The 23,556-nt window shown below is 37.5% G+C and overlaps 1 protein-coding gene across 4 annotated transcripts in view; it reads right to left on the bottom strand.

The window, feature by feature from the left end:
- Positions 1-23,108, bottom strand: part of sorcs1 (sortilin-related VPS10 domain containing receptor 1) — a 212,648-nt gene extending 189,540 nt beyond the window's left edge. For 2 of the 4 annotated variants that reach the window (XR_010546714.2, XM_065295393.2), the window contains exon 1: positions 22,019-23,107. Coding sequence is in view for 2 of the 4 variants with exons in the window: in XM_065295393.2 (XP_065151465.2) it covers positions 22,019-22,714 (696 nt within the window). In the remaining 2 variants the exon portion in view is untranslated. Of the gene's footprint in view, positions 1-22,018 lie in introns of all 4 variants that reach the window. The other 2 variants (XR_010546715.2, XM_065295391.2) reach the window with 2 other exon arrangements.
- Positions 23,109-23,556: the final 448 nt, after the last annotated feature.

Below are 23,556 nucleotides of genomic sequence, written 5' to 3'. Positions count from 1 at the left end.
TCGATGAATTGCAGTTTAAGTCACTTCCGCGTTGGATTGAAACTAAAATTTCTAGCAAAACCATACCAAACAGCTCAAATTATAGATCTTTTAATTTTTAATTTTAACCAAAAAAGTTTTATTTATAGTCTATTCATACCAGTTGTTGAATGAACCAAAATGTGAGTCATTTGCAGCTTAGCACATTATTAAAAAAGAAAATCTATTTATTTTTTATCAAATTCTCTGGACCGTCCTTTCACATAGAGACTGCGCAAATCATTTAATGCTGTACGAGTGTTTAACAGCCCACCCCCAACTATTATGCCGTAATTGAACCGTTAAAACCTCATCCTTGTTGTTGACAGATATTTGGAGAGAAGCTGTGAAAGTCTATCGGGAGAAACCGATGGTGGATTGTGTGCGCGTGTGTATGCAAGCAAACTACGGCCTTCGGTTTAATCTGAAGTTTGTCTTGTTCTTTGCCAGCCAACTCAAATGTGTGATCTATTGGCACAGCGGTTGTTTTCAAGACAGCACATTGTGACATGGAATGACTACCAGCTTTTTTTCACTTTTGTTCATTTATTTTAGTTTCACTGCAAAATGTTTAGTCATCTCACCATGAATCCATGATTAAAAACTCCAGATTATATCAAAGTCCACAATGCAAACCTGAAATCTTCACATATTTGACAAAACAACAACATATAACGCTCCTTGTTGTTCTGAGCTCATGAGACAAATCTTATTCTATATATGCTTTGCTTTTCTTTCACATGCTACAACCGTCACAACACTTGTTCAAAGCGTCTGGCTTACCCACAAGCCCCCGCATCCCTTCCCACACTCCCTTCAGAGGTTACGTAAGATGTTGCTTTTTGAAACATCATCTGCGCGTCTCGATGCGCCCGGACGACGGTTGCGTTGTCATCCGAATCCTAACCTAATTCAGTCAAACCCTGACAGTTAAGAGAGAGAGTTCGACTCGACACCAAGGAGCTGACATGCTAAGCAAATATTTTTCTTAGTTTCATATTTGTGTCTTCCAACAAAACAGGAGATGCGGCGATGCCAGGTGCACGAGGTGTTCCTCGGCATTACCGTCACGTCTCCGTGGACACCCTCAATCCTCTGATTCTCCAAGCCCGAGTGAACTTTATTAATAGAACGAAGAGATTAAACAAATAGCAAGCACACACGGATGCGGTCGCGTCTTATAAAAAATTCAAAACAAACCACCTCTAATAGAGAAGATAAGCATACCAATCTATAAAAGCCCATATACATAAGCCTTATGCAGGCCTTCTGTTTAGCAGATATTATTAACCTCCTGTTTCTTTTGTTGAATTATCAAAGACTAAAAATGTATAGACTGTAACTGTAAAACGCAAAGTCTAGTCTTGCATTTGAACACACAGCAGGCAAAGTGAATGTGTTCGCACAGCCGGATATGTCTAATGTCCTTGACCCCTAGAGACACCCTGCAGGAATACGTATTTTATTATGTTGAAGAGACTGAACTGCCTATTTCGGCACTCTCTCCCTCCTTTTTACGGTTTGATTGTTCACGTCCTGATTTACAACAATCAAGCGCTGGCTTGGCCGGGATACGGGCACGGCGAACAGAAATGGGCCCCATTGATTGCGTCGTACGGTTCACGGGCGGGTCTGATGTAACCGAGGGTGAGCAATGCATTTCACACGTGGGAAATCTTGTGAAAGAAGCTCTTAAAAGCCGGCTGACACTCAGACTCATTTACTGCACCAATAAAATACAGTAAAAGTGAGAATATGAGACAAAGTGGAGTAACCACAAATCATCGCCTTAAATTGGGCATTAAAAAAAATCGACAATTCACCTAAAAAAATTACTATTCAGTCATTAAGCTACTGTATTGTTAAAAAATATGACAATTATCTGCATACAATGTCAAAAGGAAAGTGCCATCTTCAAAAATGTCTACTTTTGAGTTTCACAAAACGATAACATCACACAGGTTTCCAAAGATATGATGATGAGTAAACAATACAGATATTTCATTTCTGCATGAATTGTTACTTTAAAATGCTGACAAAATTAATAATGCATCGCCGTATTCAGGAAATATCTGATCCTCGCCCACAGCGGTGCTCCAGATTTCTAATATATCCATCATTCTGTGCAATTTGTCATTCAAATGTTTCAGCACATATTTCTCCATGCCATGCTCTTTGTTTGGTTGCATCTGTGCCCGCGTCTCTTCCCATCTGCTCAGAGAGGAGAGGTACCTGGACTGGCACACTTTTGCAGGATACAGGTGCTGCCAACCCTGGCTTGGGTTTTACTTCGATGTGCCAGTCAGGGTGCAAGGAGCACGAGCCAGGCTGAGTGAAGTTAGGGTGGCAGGCGGAGAGAGGGGTGGACGCATTGCCTTTTTGCTTTTAACTGAAGGGCACAGGTGACGGTTTTCAAAGGCAATAATGATTATGAGTGAAAAATGGCAGATATAGATACCAGTCTTTAAAGCATGTCCAATATATGTAATACTGATGATACAATATAAAGTACATACAAAAGAAATGACTAATATAGCTAATAAAAGAGACACATTTATTATAGAGTTATTTATATTTAAAAGTACTTATTGAATGTATAGTTTCTGAATAGCTAGATGTTTCTCATTTGTCAGGCTACAGTTACTATGGATAATTTCAATTAACTGTGGTGCACAGGAAATATATCACTGAAAACAAGATTTCACTGCTCTTTTGACATGCAGCACTCCTCACAGATTATTTATGCAAAAACGTATCATTAAAATATATGACTGCCCTTCACCAATCGTATAATTGTAGTTCTGGCTGAGCGAAATCTACTTTTATTGGGAAGACCCTTCAGCTCACTGAACAGAAACACTTGAAACCTTGCAGCATTTACTGTAAACTCTATCATTCCTTGGGTGAATGACATAAAAATATGTCCAGTTTATATTTCACACATCACTATCAAAAGAAATAGGAAACTACATTTAGAAACCAAGCAATATGGGGAGCAATATGATTTTTACAGTTAAAGGGCACCTATTGTCCGATTAACGAATGGTAACAAATACAACCTTATTGTAAACTATTACAGTTAAAACATAATTACCATCTCATTTGTTGTATCGTTCTCGTTGTTTTCTCAATATACGTATCGGCTATAAAAACCCTTATCGGTTGACCCCTGTTAACTGTTCATAAATAACCTTCATTTCTTCTAAGCAAAATATAATTAATAATTTTCTTCTTTTGGGGTATGATATCACCCAGACATAATCCTGACAGGTGTTCACCCATTCAGAAATGACGGCTAAGAATAGTAATGCCTTTCTTCAATGAGCATAAGAATCTTTTGGAAGTCATTATTTCATCGGTTTAGTGCCGCTGTGAACCGTAAATCTCAGTTCTGCTTTAAGATGTGCACCTTGTATTGCAAATTTAATCAGTGCTGCATATTTCTGCACAGCTTCAGTGTCACACTGAAAATCAATGGGCATGCGGAAAGAAGGACTCCTCTTAAAAAGATGCCTGTTGAATTAGCTCTGCTGTAAGAAGCCTCCAGCTTTCTTCTATACCTATATTTTTTTATGTCTGCCAAAATAGCCGGCCGTACATACAGTAAAGAAGTCTTATGGGGCGTACACACCAAACGTGAATTGAACATTTTGCGTGAATAGATTCCATACAAAGTCAATGCAAAGTCGCGAATAGACGCAAACTTAAACGGGATTGGGCGGCGTGATTGCAACACTATTCGCCTCAAACGTGTCTTTGCGCAAGTTGAAAATATTCAACTTAAAGGCACACTCCACGTTTCTTGAAAATATACTCATTTTCCAGGTTAAACATTTGCTTTTTACCGTTTTGGAATCCATTCAGTCAATCTCTGGGTCTGGCGCTACCACTTTTAGCATAGCTTAGCATAATCTATTGAATCTGATTAGTCCATTAGCATCGTGCTAAAAAAAAACAAAAAGTTTCAATATTTTTCCTATTTAAAATTCTTCTGTAGTTACATTGTGTACCAAGACCGACAGAAAATTAAAAGAAGTGATTTTCTAGGCCGATATGGATCTATCCTCTTAAACTGGGGTAATAATGAAGGTTTTTGCCTCTGTAACATGGCTGCAGGAGGCACAATTATATTACACAGCAGCCAAAAATAGTCCCCTTAATAACTTTCAATGGCAGGGGGGTATTTTTGGGCACTGCGTAATATCATTGCAACTACAGAAGAGTAAAGTTTTAAATTGGAAAAATTGCTTTCTTTTGGTTATTTTTGATTATTTTTAGCGCGATGCTAATGGTCTAATCAGATTCAATGGATTATGCTAAGCTATGCTAAAAGTGGTACCGCCAGACCCGGAGATCAGCTGAATGGATTCCAAAAAGGTAAAATTCTAATGTTTAACTCTAGGGGAGCTGGAAAATGAGTCCCTTTAAGGGAAAAATTAAGTTAAATCCCGGGAGTAATCTAGAGCGAGGAACCCGATGCTTTGCGTTGGGTGTAAACGCAGCATTAAAAAAGTTGTAATGTAAAGTTTACTGGTTGAAAAAGTTTCTAAGTGGTCTTTTTAAAGTGGAATATTCAAAAAGTTATAGAATATGTCCCCATTTTTAACTAAGGCTTAGCAAATAAGCTTAGGTTGGTCAAATTCCTAACATTAAAGTCATGGTCACGGGAAGAAGATAAGAAAGTTCCCACAAACTTTTGCAAGCCTGTAAAAATACGATTATGAATATGAGTTACATTAAATTGTGAAGTGCGCCGTGCGAATGATGCCTATAATCTACTAAGATGGCCTGTTGACATGAACCGAGCACATTTATCTCAATCGGTCGAAGGTTTATAAGGAAAATGTGAATTTTAGGACACGCTTGCATCAGAATGTGCTGTGTCCTTGAGGCGGCGAAAATTACAAAAAGATCACAGAGCGAAATCCTGAGAAATTGACTCACGGTCTTTCAATTCTCTATCACAGTGAATGCGTCAATCATAATGGCTTCAGTCACCAGTCACCCCGTCATACCCGCATGCTGAATTAAATCTATCGAACGGATGTTCGGTGCCTTTCGCTGTAAAAAAATTAATTATTGGAGTATCAAGCGGACCACCTGGTTTAATACATAATACATGTAATGACTTAATTAATAATGCATTGTAGCAGGGCCACGAGTCCGGCTGATTGGCAGATCTAAGACTCGTACAAGTCTGTCTCTGAACTACAGTGACCAAAAATTGCTGCTCCGTACCGCTCTCCACAATAGCGATAACCTGCTTGAAAGCACATCTACAAACAAAGACTCTCAAATTGTTCACAGGTGAAAGCCAATGGAGGTGTCCCCTTGCCCAACCCTTCCTACCCTTCGACCCAAAGTGGCCCCTCGGGCGTGCGGATAAATAAATGAATCTTGATCCTTTTGCCCAATCTAAACGGTTTGATCGCTAATGATCTGCGGCCTGTTGTGGTTAAGCGCTTAACCGATTCATCACCCGTCCGCCTGCACTTCTCTCCCTGCTTTACATATAAATTACAGAGTGGCAGAAATAACAGGGCGGACAGTGCCATCTTTATTCCCCTACCCCCTGGTTTCATTTGCACAAACATTAGGATAGTGGAAATGAGAGCTGATGGCAAGGAAGATGAAGAAGGGACGGACACAGTCATCAGACATCCGTCATCGCTTATAGTCACCATATGCTTTTGCACATGATGGCATGCATAACATACTGATAAAATGTATAAATTGAATGCATTGGATAAAAGTTTATAGATATTAGAGTGCAACTTGCTTGAAACATTATTATAACCTTTAAACTTGAAGCCACTTTTGAGTACATAAAGTTAAGGGGCTTCACTGTGGAATAATTTAAACTGGAAATGAGTTTGCTTGTTGTTTATAAATGACCGGCGAAGGAGATAATCTCTCGCAGCGGCCGAGCGCTGACACGTCGAGGTGCTTGATCAAAGCCGCAGCTAAAAGGAAAACGGTCTCTTCAGAGATCTGAAATAAACATGTTTGGACACAAGCAGATGCGGCAGGTGCCTCCAGATGTCTCCATCCATCTTTTCAAAGACGCCTCGCGCAGATGGGCTCAGCCGACGACTGGCGCGCGCCATACCCCAATCTTTTTTTATTCTATCAGTCTGCCCGCACAGCGTAGCGCGCTAGCTGCTTCTGCACACTAATCACATTTACCTTTAAAATGAAAGGGAAAAAGTAGGCAGGGGAGGGCAATTCGGAAACTCTCCAATGAATCGCTCTGTAAATGAATTTGCACGTCGCTTTTTTTAAACGTCCTTTCCGGGAGATTTAAGGGAAGGAGTATTTTTAACATGATTTATTTAATTTACATTTGCCTTTGAAATGGCTCCACGGTGAGAGAGCTCCATTCTTTCACACCAGCTGTTTGATGTTGCCTTCCAGGAAACCTTTCTTTTCTCCTGGTAAAAATTCATGTAATACTAATTTTGGGTATATTTCGTAACCGCTGTTGACCTCACACCAATGCCAGAATGGACTTGGAAGTGCAGTAATGGTCATTATAATTTAATTATTTACTCATAATTATTGTACAGCCGTGGAATAACATCTGGCAGACGCTTTTATCTATATTGACTTACAATTCATTACAATCTATAGATTTTATTAGTAGGCCTACAGAATGTGTGTTCCCCGATAACATTTGTTTCAGAATGCAGCAGTTAGTGATTAAAAAGGTCTAGTAAGCTAAATCTACTTCTGAAGCGGGTTCCAGCGGTGCGTTTTCAATCCATTTGGGCCTTGGCATCAATGTCTCAAGCCATTTCCCAGTTGTGTTTGGTTGTCAGCTAGTTTTAGGTTTGGTGTGTAAGGTGACAGCGGGCAGTATTGAGGTGCTGCATGTTTAATAGCATCTAGAGGGAATGTCAATTACACGTGTAAGATTGATTTGGGGATTTTGTGCTCTCCACAGAGATCTGCCATGATTCCCTCAGTCTGTACCAAACACCCTATTACATACTCTCACATACACCACCATGAATGTTAACCTCTATATCTTCTTTCTTTCTTTCTTTCTTACTTTCTTTTACTTCATTCTTTTTCATTTGTTCTTCCATCCCTTTCTTACTTCCTTACTTTCTTTCCTCCTTTCACTCATCCATTCATTCGTTTCTTTTTTCCAATCAATCTTTCTTTCTTCTTTTTTGCTTCCATTTTTCTTCTTTTCATTCATTCTTAAATTGTTTTCTTCTTCCTCTTTATTCCTTCTTTTCACTTTTTCTTTCTGTTTTCTTTTTAATTTCTATCTTTCTTTCTTTCATTCATTCATTCATTCATTCATTCATTCTTTCTTTCTTTCTTTCTTTCTTTCTTTCTTTCTTTCTTTCTTTCTTTCTTTCTTTCTTTCTTTCTTTCTTTCTTTCTTTCTTTCTTTCTTTCTTTCTTTCTTTTTTCTTACATGCTGTATGAGAGCTCACATACACATACATGACCATGAATGTTATCCTCTATATCTTCTTTCTTTCTTTCTTTTCCTATATTCTTTTTCATTTGTCCTTCCATCCCTTTCTTACGTACTTACTTTCTTTCATTATCTTTCCTCCTTTCACCCTCCCATTAATTCTTTCACTCATCCATTCCTTCTTTAATTTCGTCTTTCCTTGTTATTTTATTTGTTCATTTCTTCTTTCTTTCCTTATTTATTCTTTTGTTCATTTCTTTCTTCTTTTAATTTCCATTTCTTTCTTTCTTTCTTTCTTTCTTTCTATGTTTCTTTCTTTCTTTCTTTCTTTTTTCCAATTAATCTTTCTTTCTTTTTTATGTTTTGCTTCCATTTTTCTTCTTTTCATTCATTATTTACTTATTTTCTTCTTCCTCTTTATTCCTTCTTTCCACTCTTTCTTTCTGTTTTCTTTTTCATTTCTTTCTTTCTTTCTTTCTTTCTTTCTTTTCCTTCATTCTTTTCCTTCATTCTTTTTCATTTGTTCTTCCATCCCTTTCTTACTTCCTTACTTTCTTTCATTATCTTTCCTCCTTTCACTCTCCCATTTATTCTTTCACTCATCCATTCCTTCTTTAATTCCTTCTTTCCTTATTCTTTTATTTGTTCATTTCTTCCTTCTTTCCTTATTCATTCATTTGTTCATTTCTTCCTTCTTTTAATTTCCCTTTCTTTCTTTCTTTCTTTCTTTCTTTCTTTCTTTCTTTCTTTTTCCAATCAATCTTTCTTTCTTTCTTTATTCTTTTTGCTTCCATTTTTCTTCTTTTCATTCATTTTTTAATTATTTTCTTCTTCCTCTTTATTCCTTCTTTCCACTCTTTCTGTCTGTTTTCTTTTCTTTTCTTTTCTTTTCTTTCTTTCTTTCTTTCTTTCCTTTCTTCCTTCCACTCATCCATCTCTTTCTTTCTTTCTTTCTTTCATTCTTTTTCATTTGTTCTTCCATCCCTTTCTTACTTTCTTAATTTCTTTCATCGTCTTTCTTCATCCCATTTATTATTTCATTAATTCTTTCTTTTTTCTTTTTGTTTCTTTCTTCTTTCCATTTCTCTACTTTTGTTCATTCTTTTATTCCTTTTTTCTTTCCTTTTTATTCCTTCTTTCCATTCTTTATTTCTTCTTTATTCTTCTTTCTTTCTTTCATTTCCTTCTTTTCTTGATTTATTCACTTTTCATTTTTCTTCTTTTATTTTTCTTTTTTCATTCCTTTTTTTTCTCCCTTTTCATTTGTTCTTCCATCCCTTTCTTACTTTCATTATCTTTCCTCATTTTTTCCCCTGATGTATTTTTGTAATTGCTTCTTTCTTCTTTTCTTTAACATTCATTCATTTTTCTTTCTTTCTTTTGTTTGCTTTTTGTTTTTTACTTTTTTATTTACTTATTTTTTTCATGTATTTATACTTTATTCCTATTAATCCTTTATTTCTGTTCCTTCTTTCTTTTTTTTGGATATTTTTCTTTCATTCCTTCTATCATATTACTTCCTTTTTTCATGTCTTCTTTTCTTTCTTTTTCACTCCCCCCCTCTCTCTCTTTCTCTTTTCTTTATTCTTTCTTTTTCTTTATTCTTTCTTTTTCTTTCTTTCTTTCCTTCCTTCCTTTCCTCATTCTTGTTTACTTTTACCTTCTTTATTAACCTTTCCTTCTTTTACCCATTCAGTTCTCCTTTCTTTTCCTACATTCCTTTCTGCCTTCCTTACTTCTATATTCACTTCATCGTCCTTACTACTTTATTTCCTTTCTTCTTTGCTTGCTTCATTCCTTCCTTTCAGGCCTTCCTTCCTGCTGCATTGATGAAGGACCCAAGTCACATCTAGAGACTAGAATACATCAGAAAAACAACAAAACACTCTAGTAAAAAACAGCACTCCTAAGCAACCACAAAGCAATGACCTGGCAACCACCCACAACAAGTCCAAAACTTCAAAAGGCGTCCTAATCTAGTAATGTTCTAAAATGTTCAATCCCACTTAAAGTAATAATTAAACTTAATTGTCTGATGCCATTGTTTAAGCATTTTAATGCAAGCTTTGACATTTACGGTCAATAATTATTATCACATTCTTCATAGCCACCTAATTCACATTAACCTCTATACATCCCAACTAAAATCACAACACAGATCAATACCACTGAATCACTGCTTTGGTCTTAAGAGCAGAGGTAATAATCACAGCGATTGCTCACAGAAATGGCAATAATGGCTTTATTTAGATGTTGTAATCTCAGCAAGTTCAGTCATGCTGTCTTTCTCTGTGCAGTGTTGGCTAACTCACACAATTATCTCGATCCATCATCTCCTTCACTGCAATATATATATATATATTTCCACTGACTTTCCCAATCCTATATTTCTGAGAGTTACAGTTCACTTCTGACTTAGCCACAGAGATACACACAAAAGCTCATGAGACAGGCATTCCCGTTGCATTCTGGGATATTGAAACCCTTGACCAGCTTACAGTCTGCTAAAAATCCCTGAAGCTGCAACACAATTTTCATTTTTGGGTAAACTATTCCTTTAAGTCTCCTTTAAGGAGTTAATTATCATTTTGATACACACTATAGCACTCACATTGAGCTGTCTTACCACAAAACATAGCAATGGTGGATACATTTTCATTCATTACCGCTCCTTATTAGAAGATGCTAATTACCTCACACCCATGCAAACGTGTCAGCTTCGGTTGGGCATCTTGTAAACATCCCACAAAACAACATGATAATTACTTTCTAATTTGAGACACATATGGATCATATTACTGCATGTTTTACACTTCAGACGCCGTGGTAGATGATAAGTGCGTGTGTTTACATATGGATCTTCGTGAGTCACAAAGCAAAACACGGCCGTGATTACAGTACACACCATCTCATGTTACCGTGGGTCTGAGTAATAAACTTATGTTGAACATAAATCGAATTTAATATCTGAAAAACATATTGCTTCTAGTGAAACGAGAGACAGAAATGAAGTCGCACTGACCTGAGAGACTAAACGCATGTCCACTATCAAATAACGCTGTTTCTCAGCCTCCGAGCATTTACATTGGAAATCAATTTGTTTCGCTTGAGGCTTTACTGTATCTGAAGCAATTCTTAAAACCGGTGTCATAAATCACTTTAGCTTTACAAAAATGCTTTTGTAATGCTCATATGAAGTTGTCAACAACAACTCATCGTATTTCAACACAAAATCAACATTCTCATTATTGTAATGCATATTCTTATTAATATTTATCATTAAACATTGTAATGTATCATGTATATGGTACACTGCAGCACTTTTACTGTAATACCATAGAAAAAAGTATTAAGTAATAGGAATCATGTGGGAGATTTACAGAAAAATAATAATTTGTGCAATTTTCTTTATTTTTATCATAATTTGAAAATCTGTCATCGGAAATCACATATTAATAATGATAAATACATTTTTCCAGACTGATCTCACGGAAAGTCGTGTTATAGTCACGCAAAATTTGATTAATTTATTTGTGTCCATGGCACAAAATTCTTTTTTTCATGCCTTGAGCACGAATGTCTTTTTTGTGAATTTCTAGTTTCTCGTGTCCGTAGCACGACTTCATTTTATGTATTGATTTTTCATAGTTTTTTCCCCAATTTTCTTAAAATTGTTGCTTGGGGTTGGGGTTAGAATCACTTTCTGTTACATGTTTAGAACCCAAACCCCAACTCCAGACGAGAATAGTTTTAAAAGCAGAAGAAAAACACGTAGAAACTAATACATAAAAGTACATCCTAACCCAAACCCCAAGCGACATTGAGTCCGATTACATGCACAGAATAAGCGGATAACTATCAAAAATCTGCTTATTATAGAAAACTGTTTTCATGAGTTTATATGCAACTCAATAAGCCGGCTATGCAGACAACTGTGTTTACATGGAAATTGGAGAATTGAAAGGTTTCTCGCAGGTAGTGACGTCACCGCCTATAGTACATAATAGTCATTCAAAAAGCTGGCGGCATATCTTAAACTATACTGCTTTATCTCTTCTCATGTCTGCATAACCTGTAAATGTAACATGAGCTTCTTCTATTTTCACAGTTTCTCTGCCAACTGCTTTAGTCGAGCAGAGACTTTTATGTGTTACTTTGCTCTTACTTCCGCGTGTGACGTTTAGCTTTCACACACGGAGACATGCGCACATGGACAAAACCATGGAAAAAGCCGGTTAAGGTGTTACATGCCACGCAAAATCGGGGGAATGAGCAAAAAACTACCTGTGCCGATTGGTATTTGCTTACGCAGTTTATGGGCTTTCCCCGATTAAAGAAAACAGTTTTACGCGTTTACATGACCCCACGTGTTATCAGTTTATTAAGCATAATCGGCGTAAGACTGTTCATGTAAACGCACGAAGAAAGCTGAATTTCTTGCCATGAATATGAAATTGCATTTTTCATAAATTTACGGTATGAAATTGTAAAATATCTCTATTGAACATAATCTTTATTATCATTCGTCTTTGACAAGGTTAAATAATGTCCAAAACATACTCCGTAGTTTGTGGTTTAAAATGTATATTTATTCTAAAATGTTCGTTCGTCTTTGACAAGGTTAAATAATGTCCAAAACATACTCCGTAGTTTGTGGTTTAAAATGTATATGTTAAGGTAGAAAATGAAAACCTCCCCGCTTAGCAAATGGTGTCATCCTCTTCTTTTACTTCTCTGTACCTGCATCGCTTAGCCCGAGCGCAAAACACACGCAGAGTGAGAATCAGTTAAAAGTGTTGTGATGCAACTTTTTTGTTCAAATCTTACAAAATGTTTACGTTATGTTTATAATGAGCGAGTACATCACGAATCAATCTTTCAAGCCGTGTTTTTGTCTTATACTGAATCACCATGGTACATGTATAATAAGTGTTTATTTTCGGATTATTTTAGTCCGGCGGGTACCCGCGCGCTGCGGAGTAGTACAGTACCTGGGTGACTCGTCCATAGACTTAAACGGAGAGAAGTAGCGCCGGTTACAATGTTCTTCCGCAAGACGCATGCAGTTTTGTGCTTCTCAGTGGGTAGTTGCATACAGTACGTGTGTCTCCGTTGTTAAAGTTTATTGTATGATTTATCGTTAATTTGAGACTTATTTTAACAATCGGGAGTCATGTAAACATGACGTCACGTGCGTCTTTTCTGGTCAGTCGTCATGAAAACATGGCGTTTGGAGCAGAGTGAAAACAAACTACATATCACTATACCACCAGTACCGGTAAGTTATGTGTGAAATCACTAACTGTCTGACTATCAAACTAGACAATAACTATTTTTTTAGTTTATCACATGTAGATTAATATGAAGGGGATAACGTTTTTAACCCTTAGTGCAGGAGTCACAAGTGTTTTGTTTTAGACATATAGTAAAGGTAATGGTTCAATTAAAGGACTGTTAAAACAAAAGCTGCAAATTAAACTATAAATTAACCTACCATATGTTGTAGGCATAAAAGTTATAAATTAGGAGATTTGTCATTTTGACAAAGGCTTAAAACGACACACTGTATATCCACATAAAACCATACCCACACTGCTGCTGTAGCCCACCTTTTGTCCTGATACTTTAATTTGGCATTAATGGCAAAAAAGTGCTAGCTCGCCACTAATTAGAAATAAAAAGGTTGGCAAAAAAATGCCTCTCAAAACTCATCAGATTGATGCTTTAAAATATGTTATTTTAAAAAAATTCTAAGGGGGAGCATTCTCCTGGACCCTAGAGGGGTAATTTTCTTCTCATCTTTTTCACCCCTGACCCGTTTTCATGCCTGAAAGGTCTCCAAAAAAATCTGGATTTTGGAGTTAGTTGAACCAATGTTAAAATGATAGTTATTTTACAATAGACATATTATTGCCCTTACGAAAGGAAAATATATTTACCAATATATTACTTGAAATATATTGTAATGTATTGCAATATATGTTTGTTTCGTAAGGGTGGTTTCTGTGCTCAGCACCCCTAAAGCTCTAACCCTAGAATCGCCTCTGCTGTGACCCATACGATGTATTGTTTGCTATTGCTACAAATATACCCGTGCAACTTATGACTGGTTTTGTGGTCCAGGGTCACAAATGAAAGATTTTCATGAGGTTCTACCCATTAAAAGGGAAACTATAAAGGTGCACATCTACCAAACAAAAAAACCTGAATCCTTTCTAAACCATAAACAACCTTTTATAACTGAACATTGTAGGGATTCAACTTTTTGAGCCACCAAGCGCCCCCTTTAGGAAACAAAGAACACTGCAGAATTCGACATTCAACACATTTCAGTCCAAAAGATTTCCCCTATATAGACGGTTTCATCTGACGCATGTGCGCTGACGAGATACACGTCTGGATCCGAACTTTACTTCTGGTTTCGTTTTTTTAATGGTCTGACTAGTTGCTGAACTGATCTCTTGAACAAATGTCTCGTCGAAAATAACAAATGTTTTGGTTTCCTAGGTAATCTATGTGGTGTTGTTTTTTTGCTTGTTATATAAAAAACTACGTTTAAAGAACTTTGTTGTTATTTATTCTTAGCGGAGTTTACCGGAAGTTACGTGCGGACCACGACAGCCGCTTGTTTACGTCTGTACAGAGAAAGCAACAAGCCACTATCCATTGGCTTGAAAATGAAATCAGCTTTCACCAGCTAACACAAAGCTATTGCACTTTTTATCTTTGCACTAATAGCCCACTATATTACCTTATCATATATATTTTCAGATTAAGAGTTCACCTCCTGAAATGTCACCAAACAATATAGACGTATAAAAAAAAAGAAAGTATAATAATCCAGATTTATTTTATAATGACATCATTGCGCCCTATAATGAAGAGGCATGTATGGTCATGGTAATATTGTCTTGTAAATGTTATTGAAAAGAATAAACCACTTTTTGATACCTCCTGCGAGAAAATTCAGTATCGTAAAATAGGTCCTAAATTGAGCAAGAGCAGGCGGTAAGAAAATGGTTACAAATCGGGAGTGGGTGGACACTAAGTAAAATTTTGTGGAGCCGGTGGGAGGCCGAGATGAAACTCGCTGTTGCGGGATGAAAAAATTGAGTCCCACACGGACATCTGAAGTGAAATATTAAGTCGGTTTTCATCTCCAAAGAAGAAAGCAACGATTCACAGCATACCAGGCAGATGCCCGAGTCTGACTATAGCCCATTATTGTCAGATAAAATCTCTCTCACAAATAGCTGGGATCTCCCTGCTAAAGCAACCATTATTTACAGAGTATTTAGAGGGAGAGAGAGATTAAACTAAACTAGGCAAGGGCTGGGTCAGATGGTTACATGCAGAGCTCACTGGAGCATGTCTGAATCCTTTGCTCACCCGGTGGGTTGCAATTACCTGAGCAACACTTACCGGGCCAAAACCTCACAGACACTTTCTAAAAATGTATAAAGAGAAAATCAGTCTTGAAGAAGGACCTCAATTTTGTACTATGTATAGACTGTACTCTATAACAAGGTCTTGAAGTCCCTGTAGCTCAGCTGGTAGAGCACAGGGCTTTGCCAAGGTCACGGCCCACAGGTTTGATTCCCAGTGAACTCAGAAACTAAAAAATGTGTGCGCTAATCTGCAAAATAAGCTGTGAGCTTTGGATGTGCCTGATTTTCACTTCACGATAAGATCAGCCACAAGCGTTTGTAAGATTGTACGTCAGTTAAACATTATGAAACCCATTTAACATCTGTAATGTGACCAGTGACGGCTAGTGAGTGTCAAGAGCAGATGTCACTTAAAAACAAAAACATGTGCATGTCTGCATTGTTGCATCTAATAGCTGTCATAAACTACAGTACCATGAAATAGCAAAATTACTTACGGTACTAAAAAGCTCATGACCGACAAAAGAGACAAAAATGCAATGATTTAAAGCACAATCAGATTCAGATGTTCAACACAAACGACAGCCAGTGAAGAATGACGTCTGGGTGGTATCCAAAAGTATGTGTTTAGAGCCTCTCGTCCAATGAACATCGATTTTTCTCTATTAAAAGCAATGGCACAAGTAAATGCGAGCACAGCTTTGGGATGACTCCATGAGCAATGAATCCAACACACAGATCGTCCAGGTACAGATTAAAAATGTACTTGCATTTGTACATTTGTGTAATATTACTTACACTATCAAAACTACTGAAATTCACCCAGCTTTAGAGTATATGTATGGGTTGAAAAATGAGCACATTTGGTGATGTAATTGCGAATGTGTTTCAAATGTGCAGCAAGTAATTGCATTTAAACGAAACATTTTAAAGACTTTTTGGAACAGCGTGTACTGATGAATCACTCCCAAAAAGCTCAGGAATATGTATTAAAAAAGTAAAATGGGCATTTTTTCTTGTTGACATTTAGTACAACTGGTCTGCCATAAATTAGTCCATGTGCGGTATTGCTAAGAGCATTGTTGCTATCGCATTTTTCAAAAAAATAAAAAGTGACTTTATTAAATAGTGGGGATGCAGTTAAACCACAGTGTTATTTGTTTCAACAGGCATGTCCTGAAAAATATAAATTCAAATTATACTGTGGAGTAAATGTATTTGCTGCCTGTACGTTTTAGTCTAGCCAAGGCATGTCTCCGTGATATTTGTCTTCATTTGCATCGCTTGCCAAACACTTTATGGCAGAGCTACCATTCATATCAGAGAAATAGAAATTGTTGCCCTTCGGCTGTCCACCCACAGCCTTTTTCATAGGATAGTCTTGACATTTTTCCTCTAAAATGTTAAAAATAATAGTTTTTTGAGTCTATCATCTCCAAAAATAAGGTTTTGTATGTTTGTGAGTGGGTTTAAACACAAATCCAGATCCAAAAGTAATCGTATTGATGGCTCAATCGTATTGAAAAGCCTTCATGTAAACACCTTAGTCAATATGGTTGAGGTAGCCTGGTTAAAACTAGGCCATTCTCAGTAGTAACTGAGTTATGGTCTGGCAAAGTTTCATAGACAAATAATTTCAAAAAGGGGCGTCACCAACGAACGTCGCTCAAAAGACCTTAAACCAATCAGGGGTGCGTTTCCCAAAAGCAGCGTTAGCCAACAAACATCGTGAGTTTCATGGTTACTATCATCGTTCAACAATTTGGTGTATCCCGAAACCATCGTTCAAACGTACATTCGAAAACTGCATCGCTAACTTGTGTCCTTGGAACGACAGCTCTTGACCTGTCGTTAGAAGCATCGTTCCTTGTTATTATCATATGTAGACTTCCGTTGATCATGCTTTTGAACAAAATAAGCAAAAACATGTAGTACAGTCAATATCCATCATTCTAAATATATTACAATTTTATTTTACGTCTTTAAATTTGTATACAGAATGAAAGCGCTGCATTTGAAAACTGCGCATGTGTGCAGCCTTACGAGCTTTAAGACCCTGGGGAATCCCTGGGAGGAGTGATGTAAGAGGGAACTCGCACGTGAATTAAATATCTTGAAAATAAACATTAGATTAGATTCCGTGTACTCAGCGCGCCGCCATTGTTTGTTTACATTGCGTGAATGGTGCGCTGCAATCTGTGGAGTGGATTTATGGCATTCTGTAGAAAAGGGGGAGTGGCGTTTATTGCATTTTGGAAAAAAAGGGAGAAAAGATGACAGAATAACACGGCAGATAATGGATTTTGCGTAAAATTAAGAATTTACTTTTTAATACTGACCCGATATAATACTGATTCTGGCAGGAACTCATTTTTTTCAAAAATGGCGTTTATTGCGTTTTGGAACCAAACTCTTCATATGTTATTTACAGCAATAATCTGACATTAAATCAATTTCCACAGATTAATTAGTACTTTACCTCCCAAGTGACATCATCAACATTGTTCAAACGACGAATGTGCGACAAAGTTACTATGCTTTCGGGAAACAGTCGTGACAAGGTAGTTTGTTTCTCCAACGATGCATCATACTATGGTCATTCAGCAACGAGTTATGTCGTTGTTTGGGAAACGCACCCCAGAGCGATGAAGGAGATGAGATATTCAGAGCTATATCAGACTTTTGCCGAATCCAGTCGGTAAGACGCGATAATTTTTAGATATGAAGGCTTCGAGTGTTGTTCTTTGCTCGGGTTTTAATGAAAAGGAAAAGTTTAAATCACTTCAAACTGACGCGATAGCTGATTCAAACGAGTGATGTTGTTCCACGGCGGCATCTTTCTTTGTCATTTACAAAATCTGCTTCAACATTGCTGCGCTGTCGTCATCACGTAAAGCTTTCCCCAACGTTTCTGATTGGTGCCGCGATTTCGACAGATTAGAAATTGGCAAAAATAAATTTGGCGGAAGTTTTCTTGGGCTTTTATGATTGAGGTCTATCGGATGCAAATTTCGATCGTATTGAAGGGTGTGGAGTAGTCCGATCTGTGATCCAATTAGTAGGAGAAAAGTACGCATGTAAACGCGTGAATCGTAGCATTTTCTCAGTCGGATGCAAAAATACATTGTGCACATGCATAGAACATTATGTGCTCAAGTTCACGTCCTATATTTACCTCATATTAACGTATCACATAATCCTCATCACAGAAACATGCAATAATAGCAACATGCATTATTAAGGTAATGAAGTCACGTACATTCTGCAGCGTTATTGTGTACTACTTTCATAACAATCTCCAACTCAACTTTGTACATTTATCCAGAGATAAAGCGTGAACTTGACGAGAGATGCTGGTGTTGCCAAGTCCTCTGCTCTTTCGAGTTCAATTTTGGCTACTGTTTAAACTGTCTCCGCGGGCTGTTGTTTTTCTGCGGGTTAAATATGAAAGGATTTTGTTGGTTAGTTATTGATATTTGGGCTGAGAATAGTCATTGGGATGCTTTTGGGCTAGTTTTCAATGTCCATTGGGCTGGTTTTGATACACAAATCTGGCAACCCTGGCTGTGCGCTTGCCAAGACGTTCGGTTCAGATTATATGAAATGTAAGTGAACATTTTAATCAGATTGCAATGTTTTGCATGTAAACTGTATTGTCGTAACCTGTAATCGGATTAAGTTCAATCGGATTGACAAAATTTTGTGCATGCAACCGTAGCCAATGATTGTAACCGAATGCTCTCAACGTACTATACCTTCATCAAATTCTTTGCATCAAATCTGTTTAACCCCACCCACAGGCCATTCAGAAATACAGTTTTTTTTAGGCACAATCCTTTAAAATTCTGATAAAAATGCTTGTTAGTGCCAGACGCACTTAGTGGGCTTTGCATCTGAGCTCTTCAAATGCATTAGCATAAGTCAAATTAATTTGCCGTTCACAAATTGAAACGTGTTTACTGCTTCTCAGACAGAAACATGGCACCTTAACAGTATTTATATCAACATCATACAGCTTGTTTATACAGTATTACTCAAAAAGTTAAGGTTTGCATCTTTGCATGGTAAAAGTTGGCAGCTCCGGTGCGGATCCGGTTCAGAGCCGTCTGCTGTCTGGGTAGCCTATGCTAATCAATCGAACTGAAAATAAGTGCAAAGTGTGCCACAAACAGTACCTTTTTACACGACACAAGGAAATAAGTGTTATCAAATCTAGAAATGGTAACAACCCTAAAAGTAACAACATGAAAGCATTGAAAGAACACATCTAGCAAATGGTTCAGGCTTGGATCTAAGAGATAGGGTTGACTGTAATATGTTTTTAACCATCCAATTAACTGCATTTTAACAGTCAGTTGGTAACATAATGGCATAAGATAAGACATATTCCTCTTCCCTCATACATGTGTTGTGTTAAAGGAAGCCAGGAATAGACTTTAGCGAGTTAGCGATATTAGCGTGAGACTGTGACACATAAGATAACTGCTGCTAGTTGAATATTTTACAGCGATTTCAGGAACTTTTTCTGACTAACTTCTCACTAATTGGCGATAAAAAAGTTGATTCTGTTATCTGACAAAAACTTCCAGAGGCAAAAAGGCACTCTTAAGGTGTTGACGCCATTCGTGTACCAAGCTCTTAACAGTTTTGTCTTCACGACTAACATATGAAATGTCAGCTGTGGAGTCTGATAAACATAAAGTGTTGTGCGAGTGTGCGAAAATGTGACACTACAAAGAAAGTATTTTCGTGAAACCTTGACATTTATAAAAGGCTTTCCCCCCTTATTTTCTGTGATTTGAGTATATTGTGTGTATTGATTTTGTCATTTTGAAATCTTTCCTAGAAGCAGCTTTTGCACGTACTAAATATGAGCTTTCCTTTTTTTTTTATCTGTAAAAGCCCTGCAGGGAGTCTGTGAACATATATATTGGATTTTCTTTAAAATTATATATGTTAAATTCTGTAAATTTATATAAATGTCTAAATTTACAAGCATTTATATATTTTATATCATTAAAATTAAATATAATAAAACCATTTCAATCCACCCAAAACAACAACATTAGCTAAACCAATGGTGTCAGTTTGGGGTGGGGCCATCTGTTTGACTGACAAATGACAGACTGGGGGTTTGGAAGTCATTTTTGTAATTATGTTATAGTGCACCTACTGTATACACTATAAACTATTACCAAACAAAAATATATTTTATATTGGGGGTCCCTGATGATAAATAATTTGGGTGGGGGTCTTTGGATCTGAAATGGTTAAAAAGCCCTTGCATGGTTTAGAGTGAAATAAGCCTCCTCAACCTTTTTAAAGGGAAAGTTAACCCAAAAATCTAAATTCTGTCATCATTTACTCATCTTCATGTTGTTATAAACCTGTATGAATTTATTTTTTCTGATGAACACAAAAGAATAAATGAAGAGTTTGTTGCAAAACGAGATAACTTAATTTTTCATAAATCTTGTTTTTTTTTATTTGTGCATTCCAATTAATATCAATTCAACTGCAGTTGGTTTGTTTTGATTTAAACCTTCATAACTTAAAAAATACAGCTAAGTAGCACCATAAAACTAAATAATAACATCATAACATCATAATAAACATGTTTTGACAAAAACGTTAAAAATGGATTTATCTTGTTTTGCAACGAAACTCTTCAAATTTTGATAAATGATGATAAGCACAAAAGCTGGTAAAATCCATTGACTTTCATAGGATAAACAAATATGGAAGTATTGAGATAAATGATGATGAAGATACTATATGTTGATCAAATATGGTAAGCACACCGTTGACGGTTCCCATGGAATTCCATATGGATTTGTTTTTCCTACTATGAAAGTCAATGGTTAATACCTAAGCCTTGCATTTCTTATTTTGTGTTAATCAGAAAAAAGAAGTTCCTACAGGTTTGTAACAACATAAGGGTGAATAAATGATGACACAACATCCCTTTAAGTTGCTTCCTAAAATTTATTCTGTGCTTTATACAGAAAACTTAACCACAATACCTAAGAAAAAAACCTCCATCTCTATTATGCATTTTATGACATTAAATACCAATTTCTTTTGGAACTATATTGTAAAGTTTCTCTACATCTCTTATTGTTATGGAAAAACACTTATATATTGAATCACTACTGTACTATTCATACTACACACTACTAAAAAATGTAATTAACAGATGCAAATGGATTCTGCACTGTGTACCAAAATGATAGTGGGACATAGTAAGTTTTTTTTTCTTCTTTGGGTTTTCTTTTACTCTCTCTATCTCCATATGGGTCCTGAAAGTTTTTTGTTCAACTGTCATCTTACAAATAAATGTGCCGTGTTAGTGAGTCTAGTGTTTAAATTAGAAAAAGCCCTCAGATTTTACCTGTAGGCATTAAAACAGATGCTCTGCCAGGTGAGGGAGAGAAAACATAATGGGGTGAAAAATTATATTTGAAATTTTGCAGACATCTAGTTATTTTGCACACTGCAAATGGACTTTATGTCTCTTGGGGTCATTAGTTTACTGTGAGAAAGAAAGAAAGAAAGAAAGAAAGAAAGAAAGAAAGAAAGAAAGAAAGAAAGAAAGAAAGAAAGAAAGAAAGAAAGAAAGAAAGAGCCTAATAATATAAACATATACAATGCTATGTTATACAATAGAAAAACAATCCATTACACAACTATCAATATCTAGGGTTGGAGTACAAAATATAAAAATGAGAGTAACGCAGTGACTCATAATGACACTTTTCTGTTTTCTCCCAAAATCTGTTCCCTCCTAAAGGGTTTCAGATAGCAAATACAATTTCTCCTCCTCACCCAAAACATCGGAATTGATCACAATGAGACACCTGCTGAGTCAACATCACTAAAAACAATTACACTACTTGTGTAGTATTGCTGCGTCGTAGCCCTCGAAAAAACGTGCTGGCCAGAAAAGTGTCCTTGACTTCACCGACGTCAGTTTAACGACTACAAAACTACCGTAAAATGCATATGAAGCAATCATTTGAACAACAATGGACATCTGTTCGTCTCTGCTCACAAAATCCACCACACACACATTTCATGCACATTTATTGCCAGAAATCAGACTATGGAGATGGTGCTCGAAACAATCATTTTCACATCGTGTAGGTTCCCACAGCTTTAATTGTGTGTTTTTTCCACTTACGCTGCTGTTTTGACCAGACCAGTGCACCATGGCTTGGTTGTGCGCGGAGTCCCCTGTCAATGCGAAGGTAGAGCTGGTGAGTTTCAGCTCCTCTTGCCGCGACGTGGCCGGTCTCCGATCGTCCCTGTTCCAGCGCAAGTCAGAGCGCGGGACTCTGCGCGCAGCCCGCGCCGAGCCCTTGCCAAAAACCGGCAGCGGGCGCTCGATTCGCTGCGCGCCGTGTGAGAGAGGTCCCCGCGCGACTCTGCGCACTCTGTGCTTGAGATCCACAGGGACCGAACCTGTGAGCGCGCCTTGTGAAGACACTCGCGGGGTGTTGGAAAGTTTGGCTTCGTCGTGCGCGGACTCCTGATTATTTTCAGATCCCGCCGCCTTATTTGAGCGAAGCATGTCGGTATTCCGCTTTCGCACGCGAATCTCGCCGTCAACCTGCCCGGTTTCAGCACCAGGCGAATTAAACAGCGCCGCTGAACCGTCTCCATTTTGGCCACCAACTTTACGCGCAGAGCCTGTTGCGGGATAGACGGCACTGTCCATCCTCACCAGCAATTCCCGACCGCTCCACTTATCAACTAGCTGACACGACCTGCAAGTTATCGTCGTTTTGGTCACCGGAACCCAAGCGAACAGTAGTGCCAAAAGCAGGGTGCAGGAAGCGCTAACATTACCCCTGCCATTTCTAAATCCTCTCTCCATCGCTGATTATAATAACAGGGTACAGTCCGCCTATCTGCCCTTTTCTTCTTTTCGTCGTTTGTTATCGATAGGAAGTCCTCATACAAGTTGCAGTGCGACGGATCGCACACAGTTCAGATGTGGGAAAAGTGCGATTCGGCGATGCGCTCCAAGTTAAAGGATTGGATCAAATGAAGCTCTCCGCGCGCGGAGGGGAGGAGCTCGGGGGATTAGAGAGGAGAGAGCGAGACCATAAAGAGACGATTCTTCGCAGAGCCCCAACGTTCATATTTTCATCTCCTAGACATTAATCCCACAGTGCATTGCGCGTCGAGAGCGCGTTCCGTCGATCAATCGCGGCTCGGCGACGGGATGGAAAGCGACGTGAACTTTTCACACCAACGTTAAATTAATTTCGCCGAGAGATCGAGCACATTCATCATGGGTAATTCGGCTGTTAATGGCCCGAGAGACAAGGGTAGCGAGTGCCCGAAAATATTGCAGTGCACTTTAGTATTTACTAAACTGTATAGTATATTATAGTAATTTTTACTCTTTGTAGCCTGTACTAATGTATAGTAAATGAATAAACTGCCATAGTATACTTTAATATTTACCATGGCAAGGTTAAAAGACACAATAGTGTCTAAGAATTTTACTATAGCTTACTACCCTTACAAAAATTAATCATGGTTTTACTACAGTTAAAAAAACATGATTACTGTAGTAAAACTTTGTTTACCACAAAATCAAAAAACATAGTTTAACCATGATTACTGTAGTAAAACCATGGTTTTGCTAATAGTAATGAATACACCAAAAAACATGGATACTGCACTTTTACCACAAAAAGCATGGTTATT

This window comes from Paramisgurnus dabryanus, chromosome 4 (assembly GCF_030506205.2).
Source record: "Paramisgurnus dabryanus chromosome 4, PD_genome_1.1, whole genome shotgun sequence".
Taxonomy (NCBI): Eukaryota; Metazoa; Chordata; class Actinopteri; order Cypriniformes; family Cobitidae; genus Paramisgurnus; species Paramisgurnus dabryanus.
The sequence above is the reverse complement of the archived record's forward strand: the minus strand, read 5'-3'. Positions and strand labels throughout refer to the sequence as shown.